The sequence below is a fragment of the Calonectris borealis genome, chromosome 2 (genome assembly GCF_964195595.1).
Source record: "Calonectris borealis chromosome 2, bCalBor7.hap1.2, whole genome shotgun sequence".
NCBI lineage: Eukaryota > Metazoa > Chordata > Aves > Procellariiformes > Procellariidae > Calonectris > Calonectris borealis.
Window position 1 is genome coordinate 135,985,473 of NC_134313.1, and position 14,651 is coordinate 136,000,123.

Sequence of the window (14,651 nt, forward strand, 5' to 3'; positions counted from 1 at the left end):
CTCCTACAAAGCGGTCATCAGCGTTACCACTTCTCCCCATGAGGGAAGGAGTAATTAAAACAAATTAATAAGAAAAAAGTACATCTTGCTTTTACCTGGTCAAAACTGTGGAGTGGAGCATGTAAATTAGCCAGCATCCCTGAAGGAGGTTCACTGGTAATTTTAACCAAGTTTTCCAGTATTCCCTGAGGAACGATGTGCTCCTCTGGCGTTGGAGCTGGTTCAGCACTAATAAAGACACGGAAATCAGGATGACTTTCTTCACTGTATTGCTCGAGGAGTTTTTCCAAAGTTCCTAGCCTCTTGGCTACTAGATGAATATTCTGTTGAAAAACAGCCAATATGTTTATTGTGAAAAAACAAATAAATTTGTTATCATTAAGGCATTGTTATTGTGGCTTTATAATAAAAAATAGCTAAGTTACTTAATTCAAAGCATCACTTTATTATTAAATAAATGGATAATACAAAGAATAATCTTGAAGATTCTTAGCTACTGTGCCATTTCTTGGTATCGGTTGCAGTGACAGAGGTTTTACCATTAGCTTCTAAAGTTTCAGGCCTTCATTCTGAAGCTAACAAAAATATTATAATCTCAGGGTTAAGTGATCTGGAGGTGGGGGTGGGGGTGTTATCCTATGTAAAGATAAGCATAACTCAGCAGAGCACTTGGACTCTACTTAAATTCCCCGTACAACTGGGACCTAAGACAAACCATGTCCAATGCATACCAGGACCAAGACTGAAGAAGTGCTAGACAAAAAGATGTTTACAGCTATCCTACTACTTAAAAAATATGTTTCATACCACTTCAGAGCCTAATTGTCTTTAAGATTCTTAATATATGAAGACAGTGGAAAGTCATTGATAAACCAGAGAAATTAGTTATAATGGAACAGTATCTGCTTCCAAAGCACCTACTGGTGAAATATGGGAATATCAAGAGAAAGGTTTACAATGTGGCTGGGCTACAGCTGCTTTCACCCCTCCATTAGCCCACACTCCACTTTTTTATTACAGAACTAGCATTTCAACTCAAATTGCAGCTCAGCCCTACAGCTTCTCTCTGGCTGTTCACTGCTGTGCCAGAAACTGCTGATTGCACTGGCTGCCACCTCCATGCAGCACAAGAGGAACTGCAACTCTGTACACCAGCCAAGGAATACGACATGTCACTCACGCTCTGGCTGCTACATCACTTTATCATGGGACCTGCTGAGGGGATATTTCCAAATTGTCCCTTGACATGTGGAATAAGGAATAGGGGGGTGGAAAGAGAGGGAGACTTTCATATCACATTACCCAACAGCAGCCTGGCATTTTCATACAGGCTGCATCCATCCACTGCAAAGTGGAAGTGATTCAACCCTTAATATAATAACAACATAACCTTTTGATATATCAGATGTCTGAGTTTGAGACACTAATGTAAGAGTGACACAAGAGTTAAACCTGTTACCAAAAAATTTCAACTGTCTTTCTTCTGCCAGTGTACCAAATGCTGTGCCAATTGTTTTTGCTACTGTTTTTCAGACCTTTCAGACCTTTTCAGACCTGCATTATTTACTCCACAACATACGTCTCCTACCTCTTGCTCTGTCACCTTCTGGACTTCCCTCAGCTTCACCTCCAGCAGGAGTTCTGCATTATACACCCCCTAGCCTCAACAAAATGCATAGTAAAATACTTAATCTTTTTGCTCCAGGATTGTTTTTTTAAAACATAAACATATAGGTATTTGGGCTAAACCCCAGAAGACGGAAGCTTGAGAAGCACTGAGTACATCAAAATCCACTAGCTCTAGCTGGCTTAGCATCATTTCAGATTTGGTCCAAAATCTTTATTTAGTCTCCTTTCGGACTTTCCCCAACCCTTCACTGTCAAAACTCTTCACAGCAAAATTGTCACCTCCCTCCTCCCTCAGAAGCCAGGCATAACAGGCTGGGAAATGGAGCAGGTCTGTAACACCAGAAGCCTCTCAGATGTTCCCCATTTATCCCTGTGGCTTCAGACACACAACACTGCTGATTTAGGGCCTCTGCCATCTCCCATTTTCTTGCCCTGTCCTCGGAGCGACTCAGATCACCAAAATTCCCCTGAAAACCAACTCCGCTCTTTCCTTCACAACATTTCACACTCACTAGCAGAAAAGCAGGGTTATTTTCAGACTAGCGCGACTAGCTTACTCGTGTGAAACCTGGTTAAAGAATTCTTCCAGTTTCGGTGTCGACGACGGGGTCAGTTTGTGCGTGTTTGCACAGTGCCTAGCACACCAAGGGCTCTCACCAATCTCACGGTGATTTTATTTCAGCCGGCAGGCAACACTGAGTCTAGCCCTTCTCTTCATTTCTTGCAGGCAACCTGGTTGACAGCCAAATGTGTATGTTGCGGAGGTTAAAACCAGAAGAGGAGGGAATCATCTGGTCCCCACGACCTCCTTAATATCAAAGCCTGGAACATGCATTTCTTGTTTGGCTTCAGGGCAAAGGGATCGTTACAAATATCCATTGGCTATTTAGCATAAAACTTCTTTCAGTAGCATTAACAATGGCGGTGCTCCTGTCGACTCCGTCATTGCGCCGGGAACCGCAGCTCGCCAGGGTGTTGCACAGATCTTTTTGCCCGCTGCAGAGTGGGTTCTCGGTCCATCCAACACTGGCCAAAGCAACAGCCACTATCTTGGAAGAGCAGCATGCCAGGGCTAATGATACAGCTTCCCAAGGGGGAGTCAGACCCGTTTTATTAAAGTCTCCATTATGGCCCACTGAACAGACCAGGAGCTCTTAATTAGTCCGGGGAAGTGTACTCCTGAGGGCAGTCCTACCTACCCACCAGAGGCTTTCTGTTGTCTCTCTCCCGTTCTTCCTAGGAGGGTGAGGACGGTGTTCAGAAAAACATGACATACACTCTACTAATATGATGTTTATCCTCTTACAATCAAAAGCAAAAACAAAAAGGAACAAGATTATCAGCTGTTTAAAACTTTTGCTGTAATCTACCACATATTTTGTTTGTATTCTGGGAATATCCCTCCAACTGAGGAGACAGTCCCCACCAGAAGGGCTGCTTGACACTCACTTGGAGAAGAACCCAATGGCCATGTCTGGCAGCCTTCTTGAGTGCCTCCTCTGCCACCATCTCCTGCCCTTGTCCTAAAGAGATGTTATGAAATCTTCCAGCGTCTATAGCGAACCCAAGCTTTTTGCCTGTGAAAGAAACAACTGGGGAAGGGTGAGTGACGGGGGGGAGGAGATAGGAAAATTGGCAGAGCAGAAAGGAAAAAGAATGATAATGCCCCCATTAATTTCACTATCACTTGTGCAATGCATATTACTTCTTCTGAAGCACTTCACTAAACCCTTACAATTTCAACAAGCAAAATTGCGAGCTCTCAACAGTGGCCTTATTGCTGGTATTAGAAAAAGCCTGCAGAAATCTGTTCCCTTGGTTTTAAGATAATGAACCTTTTGACATTTTGATAGATGCTCGGCATTGTTACTGAGCTTTAGAAACTCTTACAGGGGGTACAGAGCAATTCCCTTATGAAAAAGGGAGCAACATGTGGTAGATATCACATCAGTTTTTTAACTGATTGGTTCAGTGGGTAAATGCACAAGCCTCTCACCTTGTGAGGCCTGAGTTTAAATTGAGCACGGTGAGGTCACAGCTGTATTAACCTGGTATTCTCACTATTGTCTGTGGGGAATAGTAATCCTAAGTATAAAGCCACAGAGCCCTATACAATTGAATATAGTTTGTATAATGACCATTATTTAGTCACAGGGGGCACAAGATTACATGAGCATGGAGAAAATTGCCCTCTGGCCCTCATCTAGTCAGAAGGTAGAAAACAGTACAAAGGAAACCTGCATTATGCCAAGCAGAGGAATGCTCGATCTAAAAATTTCTTCATACTGTAGTGCTTATGGCCTTACACTTTTCATCCACCCCATTTACCATGAATATGGTGGGGGTGGAAGAAACTTTAGAACTTGAATCTTCTGCTGAAAATAAACCTTGCCCAACTTTCCCGTAGTAATGTATACTCCATTGTAGTGACAGATGATTCCAGAAGGTTTTGTTCTGTGTAGTAAAAATACACCCATACATGTAGGTGTGTACAGGCACATCCACACAAGCATATAACCGTTTATTGATTTATCTACACTTATAGTCCTGCATGCTCCATTTCACTTTTGAGCTCAATTTTTCTTTCTTTAGTGGGAGCACAGTTGAATGATCCTTGCACCAGAAGCAAATAAGAGGCTTAGCTAGTGTCTCAAGATCTTCAAGTGGGTCTACTCCTGGAGACAGAATGAAAAACGCAGGAGTGGCTGGACTGCTCTCTTCACAGGAATTTGCTAAGTCTATCCTTGTGCTTTCCACATATCTTGAGCCAAGCTTTTCCTCCACAGAGTTCCTATACATACAAAAAAACATGCACTAAGCACCAAAAATGTTCCCTAATACAGCCTTCAAGCCTGCACCATTCTCAGATTTGAGCGGCTGACAGCTTCATCAAAGAAATTGTCAGGGGAGTGAACTGAAGGCAAGAAGGGGAGGCAGGTGGTGAAGCAAGACAGAAGACGATCATTCCCGTTTCTGTGTGGGATAGGGGCCACTTGACAGAAGCCAGCAACTTTTGAACGAAAAGGACCTCTTCAGTAACTGAATCCAAGAAGTCATTATATACATGCAATACTGTCACATAAAGCCAGGGCAGCTGGGCAGAATAAACACCCAGGACACAAAAACTGCATTCTCAGAAAGCATGTAAATGGGTAAAAGCTGTGTAGGTGGGGTGTGGAGGATCAGGTCTATGAGACCATCACTTGGGATCAAAAGATTAAAACAGTACAACCGGACAACAGCTGGGAGAAGATCGGTAAGTATCCACAACTGAATCTTTCTTGGTATCACAGAATTTTAAAGAAGAGAGACCTGAAAAATTGTCATCCCATGGGATTAGCTACCAGCCCTAATACCATAATGAGAACTAACACTGAGAAATACACTTTTAGCTATTAGCAGCATAGCTTACTATATTTCCATTTATTAATGTGCACTCTCGTCAGGGTACCTATATGCAAAACACACATAGCTCTCCAAATATGCCATGACTCATGTCTCACCACACTACCTCTTCATAAACTCTCCACCAGCAGAACAGGCTGGGAAGGGCCACAGTCATTGATTTCAAATTCTGGTTGATCACCTAGTTCATAAGTTATTTGCCTGCCTCTTAAGATCCGAATTTTCTCCACGCTGACACATACAAACCACCCTCACACACACTTGCCCCGAAAGATGTACCCTCAGATTTCATACCTAAGAGCGTACGTCATTCTCTCCGGACGGAGAGCCCTCAGTATGATTAGTTTCTGAAGGGAGCTTTTGTTTGTCCATTCCTGGGGGAGCTTTTCCTTTTCTGGACATTCTGAGTCCACCCACTTATTCTACCTCTTGCTAGATCCTTCAATATCTCTATCTAACCCCCTGAACACATCCATCACTGCCAAAGCCTGGAAACATGCCAAAGCCATAAATATAGATGATGTGCCTTCTGCGTGAAGACTGAAACGGGAAGACAAATACTGATACTTTTGGGGTATGTAAAAAACATAGCTTAACAAATTACAAGTGACTCAGGACTTACCTTAAAATACTAAATTACATATATATATATGGATAATATTATTTATAAGAGTTTACTTTGGTCAGTATTGCCATACTGTTTTCTTACTGTTAAATATCAAGATAGGACAAACTGGAAACCTTGTATGGAACATTTACTGTAGTAAGGAGTGGTATGAAGATCAAAATTATATTTCTAGCAGACTGGACAAATTATGGTAAAACAGAATTCCCTCACAAAGCCCAGTATGTGATGTCTCAGGAAAAAATGCACTCAAAAAGCAAAGACAACTCCTCTTTGAAAGCATCACTAGTTCTACTGAAAATTATGGTGGAATGTATGACTTAATCTGAAATTGTCTAGTTGCAGCATGCCTCCAGAAATAACATCAGAAAAGATTTAGAACTGAAAAGCAATTTTCCCAACCTACCCTAATGGCACTCCATGACTGAGTAGTTAAGAAGTCAACAGGACTCTTGTAAGTATGTTCAACTCTGAATCGAAGAAGGAAATCCAATTCAAGGAGTTCTATCTCATTACTTCTTAGAAGAATCTTGACAGCACACAAAATTGAAAAAGGTCATCAGACTTGCCTCAGAGCCACTTCTACCTTAAAGTATTCATTGCTTAAAGTATTACTGAGTAGAGAGCTCAAAGCAACAAAAACTACTATGGCTGCATTTTCTAAAACTCTGATATAAGAATTTACATCTTGTTTTAATGTATTTTAAAATATTGATTTGAAATCTATTGCAAATGGAGTGATTCTTAGTCACAAAAGGGTGTGACAAATCTTTTCAGAACCATTCCTACTCACACACAGAGCTTCACCTGTTAAAAAAGACACCATGAAAACCAAACACAACCTGTCAGTCAAAACTTTTTGCAGAAAATATAGCTGCTGTTCATTTATGTACTGAAAGACAAATTCACCCCAATTTTAAGATGAGCTAACCAACAACAGCAGTTATTTTTCTTTAGCTTGTGGGAACATAAACATAAAAATGTAAGTAAGTCTTGCACACTGAAGTTATGCTTACATAAACTTGGCCACAATTATTTTATATTAATACTTCCAAAAAAGTACAGATTTCTGAATCCCATCTAATTATCTCTATGTATCCTTTTTATCTCAAAAGATAGAGGGAAGAACAAATAGTGCACAGCTGTTTCCATCACCATTCTAATCCCTCTTCAGACTGCAAGCTGACACAAAGTTTTGGGAAATTTGCAAATCCTGAGTGGTTTTTGTTGTTGGTTTTTGTCTGGTGTTTTTTAGGGGGTTGTTTTACACTGAATCAGTTCTGGCACATGAGCTGAATGTATACGGAAGAAAACTCAGGTTTTACAAGGGTTTTTTCTAGTTCTTTTATTACTTTAACCACATACAGTGGGAAAAAGAGACACCTTTGCCATGATACCATATATTCTCTCTCCTTTCTGATATAAATACATTATTCTTCCTCTATTAAAAGCCCTCTCTCTTTCCAATTAAAAATGTATTTAACAAATCAGAAGTTTATTGTGCCCTTTACTCTGGTTTCTGTCTACTCTGTAATTGTGATAGAGCTTATTTCTTGGTCGCCATGCAGATTTCCATTCTTCATGATCCATCCCAGTACCATTGCTACAGAAAAGCCAAAAGTTAAGTAACACAGTGCTAAAAATGAAGGTGATATGAATAAATCCATCTGCACCGTGATGCAGAGAAATCATCACCAGTTTTCCTTCCCCCCTTTTCTCACCTTTCTCTTCCAGACATGTCTCTCTGCTTTTAACTCCTATTTATACACTGTGTGGAGTGATTCCTTTGTTCCTATCCTCCCCCAAATTGGATTCCTCAATTTATAATTTTTTACCTTCTTCCCAAATTGTTGGTTTCTAGTTTAATTCCTACCTCTGTTACTGATCATCTCTGTGATACAATCTGGAGCAAGCTCTTCAGGGCAAAATCTGCCACCCAGTACAACTGAGCCCTGATTTCTTCCAGGGCTTACAGATAACTAAAATTAAAAGGAAAAATAACAGCCTGAATGCGATATGGATATGTATTGTTTAGTGAACTCTTACTTTACATACCACATCAATTTCAACCCTAATCATCCAACCACAAGCAGCTTAGTCATGCTATTTATCCTCAGCGTAGCTTCACGAAGTCATTGCAGCATTTTAAATGAAAAGAATTACATAAAAGCATCTTTGGAATTTTTGCAATTATTATTGATACTGAAGCAGCAGTCACACTGTGTGAGAAACTGCACAGCCACAAGGTAACAAGATAACTTGTTTGGGCAGAGGCATCACCTTCTAGTGAAGAAAGAGCAAACTCAGTAAATATCAGCATCACTGATCTGAAATTTTTTCTTCACCTAAAAAGCTGTTTGGGCCAAGAAAATGAGCTTATCCTTTTCGAAAAGTCCTTGGCTTCTGAAAAGAAAGGTTGAGTATGTGACAGCTTCTGTCAGGTTAGAGATACGACACTGAATATCCCCTTATTTTTCAGCCTGCTTAATTGCTTTGTGGAAGACTGCATTGAAGGCCTGAAAATAAATACAATTAGTTTCATTTATTTAATTTCAGAATTCTGTTTGTTTGCTTTTCTACACACAAGATAATCGGTTTCTGACTGTAGGCTTCTAAGAAGAGCTGGCCTAAGCAGTCTAAAATGCAAGGCGCTTCTGCCAAGAGGAAACTTTTGAGGAAACTTTCAGCAGAGCAGGGGCGAGGGCTGCAAACGGCAATACTCTTCTGCTTCCTTACTTAACTCACCAGGCAGAGCCTCTCACTTAAGCAAGCTGGTAATTCTGCAGTGGGTGATCTCCCTTCCTCGTAGCATTAGATCATTTGGCAGATTTGCCACAGTGAATTGTTTATAAGAAATCCCTCAAAACTCTTCCTACCTGACGCTGTGGGATGGCTTAACACAAGGAAGGTAAAGTGTACAAGCACAGTCAGAAAACACCATCAGAATGGGGACAGCTGGCAAAGAGACCCATGGGAATGTACCGTGTTACGTACCAGCAGGCGATCACATCGTGTTCTCCTTTCTCAGACACACAGCCCTGCAAATGTAAACATCTGGTACAAGTAATAACTAATATATTGAGCATCACTGCTGGAGGCAGAATTCTGTTTCTTGCACTTTGAAACCAAATCAGCAGGATGAATTTTTACCTTCAGTGAAAACTGGTAGATGGGGTTGATGTTGCCCAGACTATTGCTAACGAAGTAAAGAATGGACGCTCTTACGGCTGTTGGTCTGTAATGCTCTCTTGTCACGTTAATCTGAGCTTCATTTTCTTTGGCTTCAGCTATCTATAGGATGACAGTTGTCTCATTTATTTTTTAATGCGCCATGATTATCCCACACAATTACCAAAACATTCCTGTACAAAAAAGAATATGGATATACTCTAGAAAACTGACTTTGTTTCAGACAGTAGCAAATATTTAAGGTAAGCAAGCTTCTTATCTTAGACACACATCAGGGAATGACTGTTCTCTGCAGCAATATGCCTGTTCACTTGCGAAAACATGGCAGTCATATATGAATACATTTGTTCACATTTTGTACTGATGCTTCTTTTATGAGTACTAACTCAAGCACCTAAATCAAAAGAAAAAAAAGATTATGGGACAACTACATACCATAGATATGAAACTGTGAATATGAGAGCGGACAGCACTTGCTGGACAGACAGGAATTGGACTATTCCGAGCTCATAGAAATATTTCACTAAAAATAATTAATAATACACATTTTACAGGTGACTTCAAGCTGTTAAAAATAGTTTAACTGTTATTACCTTGTGCTGTATTTCTGCTGCAGTTGACTTTGTTGATTCCAGTTTCTCTGCAAGTTCACGGTTGCCTAAGAAACTGCCCTGGGCAGCTGACAGGCTGAGCAGCATGTCATCCCTCCAGCTGCCTGAGCTCAGTCTTGAAACGGTTCTGCTGCTTGGCCAGGATTGACTAGCAGAGGGAAAGAAAATGCTGTATTTAAACAACCGCAGCAAGAAATACTGTTTTATAGCATTTATGAGCTATATTTTCTATTTAATTACATCAGTTGATTTAATTTAAATTTCTGAAAAAGACAGTTTATCTTCTGTCCCTGTACACTAGAACTAAGGTTCTGCGACACTCAGAGCAAGAAGGTCAAGGTCACCATGGACCAGCACTTTCTCTCTCTCCTAGCCTCCTTCCTCCTCAGACTACACAAAAGAACTGGGATCTCACCAGAGATGGCAAACGGTAATCTACGTGGCAGCTGAGAAAACCAACAGTGGCAGCTGGAGAACCCCACTTTGGCAGCAAGCGGTGTGGGAAAGCATGGTTGTAGTCCGCTCTGCTGGACTGACCTTCTGGCAGTGAAAGAACTTGACTAGTCTTATGGGGAGCTCTCCATCAAAATCTGACCCTCGCACCAAAAAACCCTAGGTGATACAGGCGTTGTAAGCATACAGCCCCACGTGGAACAATGTGCAGATGCAGAGGAAAATGGCCAGCTGTTTTCAGATCGTGTTTCCAAGTATATGGCTTTCATTCTTCAAGGGGTAATTAAACTCTCTGACCCAGTTTGCCCTTGTACGAAGCAGCAGTACCTCAAAGAGGTGTAGCAAATCTTTGTGGATGAAGTTAGTAAATTACATCAGATAACTGCAAAGGCACACTAGAGAAATAGGAAGTATTTTTATTATTCATTTCACACCCCTAAGTATTTTTTTCATTTTTTAGCTCATAGATCACAGTCTGCTCAAAGTCCTTTCTATAACCAGCTATAAAACTGTTTCTCTTCATAAGTTACTGCACATTGGTATGACTGCAGCACCCACAGAAATGCATCTTTGCAGGAATAAATTATGATTTATTAACCAAATGCCCCAGGTCCTAACAGTGCCATCATACCCTCTTACGGACTGGCATGAAATTTTATTCACACTTACTGGCTCAAGATCACTGAAGCGCAAAGCACTGCAAGGGCTTTATTCCTGCACTTAGAAATTAAATGCAATGCACAGAGCAAACCAAGCAGTAGAGAGAAGTGGGGGAAGAAGATCACAATAAATTTAATTTCTAGCAGAGCTTTAGGTCAAGCCCAGCCGTCTAGGAGCATGGATTTGAGCAAATCAATAGAAGTACTTTCTATGCTTTGCAGAATCTGACCCTTAAAATCTTTCTAATATATGAGTTACTAACAATTACTGTACAGCAGATTCAAACAGGCATATTAATGCTAGCCTCAAAATCTCAGAAGCGGCAACAGACAGATCAAAAGATAGTCTTTACCTTACATTCTTCTAAGTCTGGCCTTTCAGCACCAACAACCTCAGCCAACAGCTGGTCTTCCAGCCCGTCCCTGGTGACAGTGAAATTAATGAGGGTGGTCTGAGCCTGCAGTTCTGGCTTGTAGTGAGGGTTAGCCAGTTTAGTGTGAAGGATGAGACGGAAATTCTTGTTGAATTCACATTCCTTGTCTTCACTCTTGATATACCTGGGAAGGAATAAAATGCACAAGAATGGGGACCTCACTGAATTAAAAAGCCATATATATCTTAGATTGCAAAAGATGGATACTGCATGATCTTGGCAGCATAGGAAATGGATACGAGCCAAACTTTAGGTGCCTGCAGCTTAAGAAACAAAATGAGGATGATTGAACACACCAAAATTACATGAAGAATACACAGAGCATTTCTTAACTGGCATAGTTTCATTTGCATAGACAGCAGACACCAGTAGATTATTCACTGCTGTACTGAAGAGTCTGTGGCTTAGGGGTAAATATCTATCTTCATTACTTACCACAAACTTAGGAAAGTTTTCAAACAACCCTTAATGAGATAGCTGTTAGTTCTTACAATCATTTCCTTAAATATAGCTCACTTTTCCATCTTTTGAAATAGCTTAGCAGTAAATCTTAAAAAACTAAGCAGATGCATATATTTATAACAAACTGATAGTGACCAGAGGAGAGAGAAGGGCGGGTGACTGCAATAACAAAAATCATTTTTTAAGGCAACCTACTAAATGTTTTGTTCCAAATCAATTATTTGCTGGGTGAAAGAATGAGTTATACTAGATTCACCTTTTATTCACTGAATAATTTCCCTTACTGAAGACATCTCATTTCCTGACCCCTTGTCTTCAAGGTGAGGTGCCAGCCTGTCCCAAACAGCAACACTACTACTGCTGAAGTACCATTTTGGAGCCCAGCAGTGAGGCAACATAAAGTTCACCTTCCTACTTCTATGGCACAGCACCAAAAAACCCGGAAAGACTGCTTATAGATTACAGTGTGTGCTGTGCATCTGGTCTGGTGTGAGCAGGTGCCACAACTTTGTGTCATCTACTTGCACTGTGAGCAGTATGCTGATCTTCAGCCATTACCTGCCACACAGGAGCACAAGTGCAATATTTTCTGTACAGCAATGGCTTTGAATGTTCTCTGCTACGAAGGGAGATCCAAACATTAGTAACAACATTCTGTTCAAAAAAGTCAGTAAAACATTTATACAATGGAACACAGGTAGACAGAAACTCTCTTCACAAAATTCAGATCGACATTTGTTAAGTTGAATCAATCTTCAAAGTGATTGCAATAGTATAGATACTAAACACTTAAAACACAATTCACGAAAGTCACATCAGAACATGAATAAAAGAAGTTTTTCCTGTATAAATTTTAGCATCACTTTCTTTCTAGGGTATCGTAGTGCACTGCCAGACACATATTTCAGCTCTTAACATCCTCGCCTGCTTCTGACGTGCCCTTAGCCGGAAAACGCAGGCTAAATGAAATGTTGTGCTGAAAGCACTTCTGCATTTCACCAAGGATCAGGAAGAAAAGACAGTCACTTATGATATACTGCAAGTGAATTCCTAAAAATAACCTAATATGTCTAGTGCTAGGAAACCCATGACTCTATAAAATCCAACATCAGACGTGTATGTTGTACACTACTGCCATGCAAACTACTGGAGATGAGTTTTCCTGGCTTATGCTTGCATAACAGTGAAATAATTTAGCCATACAGTCACGTCCTTCAGATAATACAACATTTCTGAGGTGGACAGGAATTCACCTTCCAGTTCTGCAACATGGATTTCAATTCTGATACTGTGGTCTCTCCACAACCTTCAAAACTGGCTACAGCTGGAGGGAACAAAACAGTAGAGCTTGACACAGAGAGAGTAATTTTGCTCCACTTTCAATTCACACACAGAGAGGCAAAAGATAGAAGCAGAGATCTGACAAAAATCAGTGGAAAAAACTTTGCTAAGGGGGTCACACTGTATTTCAGGTCTACATAGCGATACAAGCTTTAGAGTTCTGGATTCAAGTACTTAGTTTATGGGTTCTTCAATTCACAGGAGCAATAAATTACCAATTTCTGTGATTATCATCTATGAAAGGCAAAAACTACATAATGACTCAGTGGGTTTTATTACTGCAGCTATTCTAGGTTTTCTGTTAATTACAGATCTGGGAAAAATAAATGTTTTGTTATTGCTCTCACACGGTTCAAGGCACATAAGCAACGACGATAAGCACAGAGGTGGGGAAACCCAGTAGAATTGTTTCATTTTTTTCAATGAAATGTATCTGTTTAGAGGTTAATTCTGGATTCTGAAGAAATGTACCAGATATAGGCACTATTTATGGAAGTCCATGATAGAAGGCATAGCAAAAAAATGATTGCCAAAGAAATTACTAAAGACAAGTTCTGCTTTCGGAAATTTTTTCCTCATAACCTCCTGTTCCACCAGCAGAATCAGATAGAATGGACTGAATTAATGCACCGTTCTATCCAGGAATAGACAGAGCATCTTTCACGTGAACTCCAGCTTCCCGTTATTTAAGAACATACAAAGCAAATTAAAAAGAGATTGTTCTCCACTAGTTCTTTCCTGTTGAAATTCTCATAGATCTTGAAAAAAGCTGATTAAGGGAGTCAAAAGGTGTTCGCAAAGCACTTTTAAAATCCTGTATAAACTTTGAGGAACAACTGAGTTTTAGCAAAAGCAAATATAAAAATAAATACATCCCAGAAGCTAACACGAGTGCTAAACTCTCAGCTATTGAAAGTCTAGCAATAGTGCAACATCTGGTCTGATCTGTCAAAATCTGAGTTATTGGCACAAAGAACTGCTCCCCCCTTGTGTGTGTGCTGCCCAAGGAAACATTGCCTAGGACTCTCCAAGACAGGATCTGAAAGGTGAAAAAATCTCAAGTATAGGAACATGACTTCATATTATGAAATGGCTCAAGAGTTTATGCAAAAACTTTTCTTAGCTGATACTTTCATGCAACTCAAAATTAAAAAGAATACCTTTCAGGGCAGATGTTCTCCAAAACATGCCATGAGTCTAAATGGCAGAAAGTAGGATAGTTTCCTGTAGCTAAATGTTTTGGATCAGCTCAGCAAGAATGAAAAGAAGTGATAAATTCTTGGACAGGAAAGGAAAGGGAAACAATATTTTTCAGTGCGAAGAAAAAGGGATAAACACATTTTCCGAAGGAGCCTTCTTTCAGTTCCTGCTGCTTAAAATTAAAAGCTTCTGGAACCGACTTGCAAACTCCAACAAGTAATGTAGAGAATGAAGTTGAATAAATCAGGTGAAAACAAGTGCAGAATGGAGCTGTTACTAGGCAATCTCAGTAGGCAAACTGTGCAAGTTGGTCAAACTAGTTCAGTGGGAAAAGCACTGCCTTAAAGTTGCACAGCTGGCGAGACGTTCAAGGCAAGGAAAGCTTCTCCCTGTGGAGAAACAGAGTGAATTGTCTTGCTGTTTCATGAATAATAGTCATGCCTCATAAGAATGGAAACTTGTTCATACAAGCTACATTTGCGCATAAATCAAATTTCAAGACATCTGAAAGAATCTTGTAATAACCTAATCTTGCAACTGAAGAGACATGACTACCACTTTGTGAACGTGCAAGGGATTTGAGCAGGTGTAACAACTCATGCGAATGCAAATAGGAGCCTTATGAACAATGAATTTATTCCTC

The 14,651-nt window shown here is 40.2% G+C and overlaps 1 protein-coding gene across 1 annotated transcript in view; it reads right to left on the bottom strand.

The window, feature by feature from the left end:
- DNAH11 (dynein axonemal heavy chain 11) overlaps positions 1-14,651 on the bottom strand; it is a 158,071-nt gene that overhangs the window by 15,673 nt on the left and 127,747 nt on the right. The window contains 10 exon segments of the mRNA XM_075140860.1: positions 96-323; positions 3,079-3,208; positions 4,274-4,420; positions 5,329-5,522; positions 6,066-6,188; positions 8,005-8,175; positions 8,810-8,950; positions 9,442-9,552; positions 9,554-9,607; positions 10,925-11,129. Of these exon segments, the coding sequence (XP_074996961.1) occupies positions 96-323; positions 3,079-3,208; positions 4,274-4,420; positions 5,329-5,522; positions 6,066-6,188; positions 8,005-8,175; positions 8,810-8,950; positions 9,442-9,552; positions 9,554-9,607; positions 10,925-11,129 (1,504 nt within the window).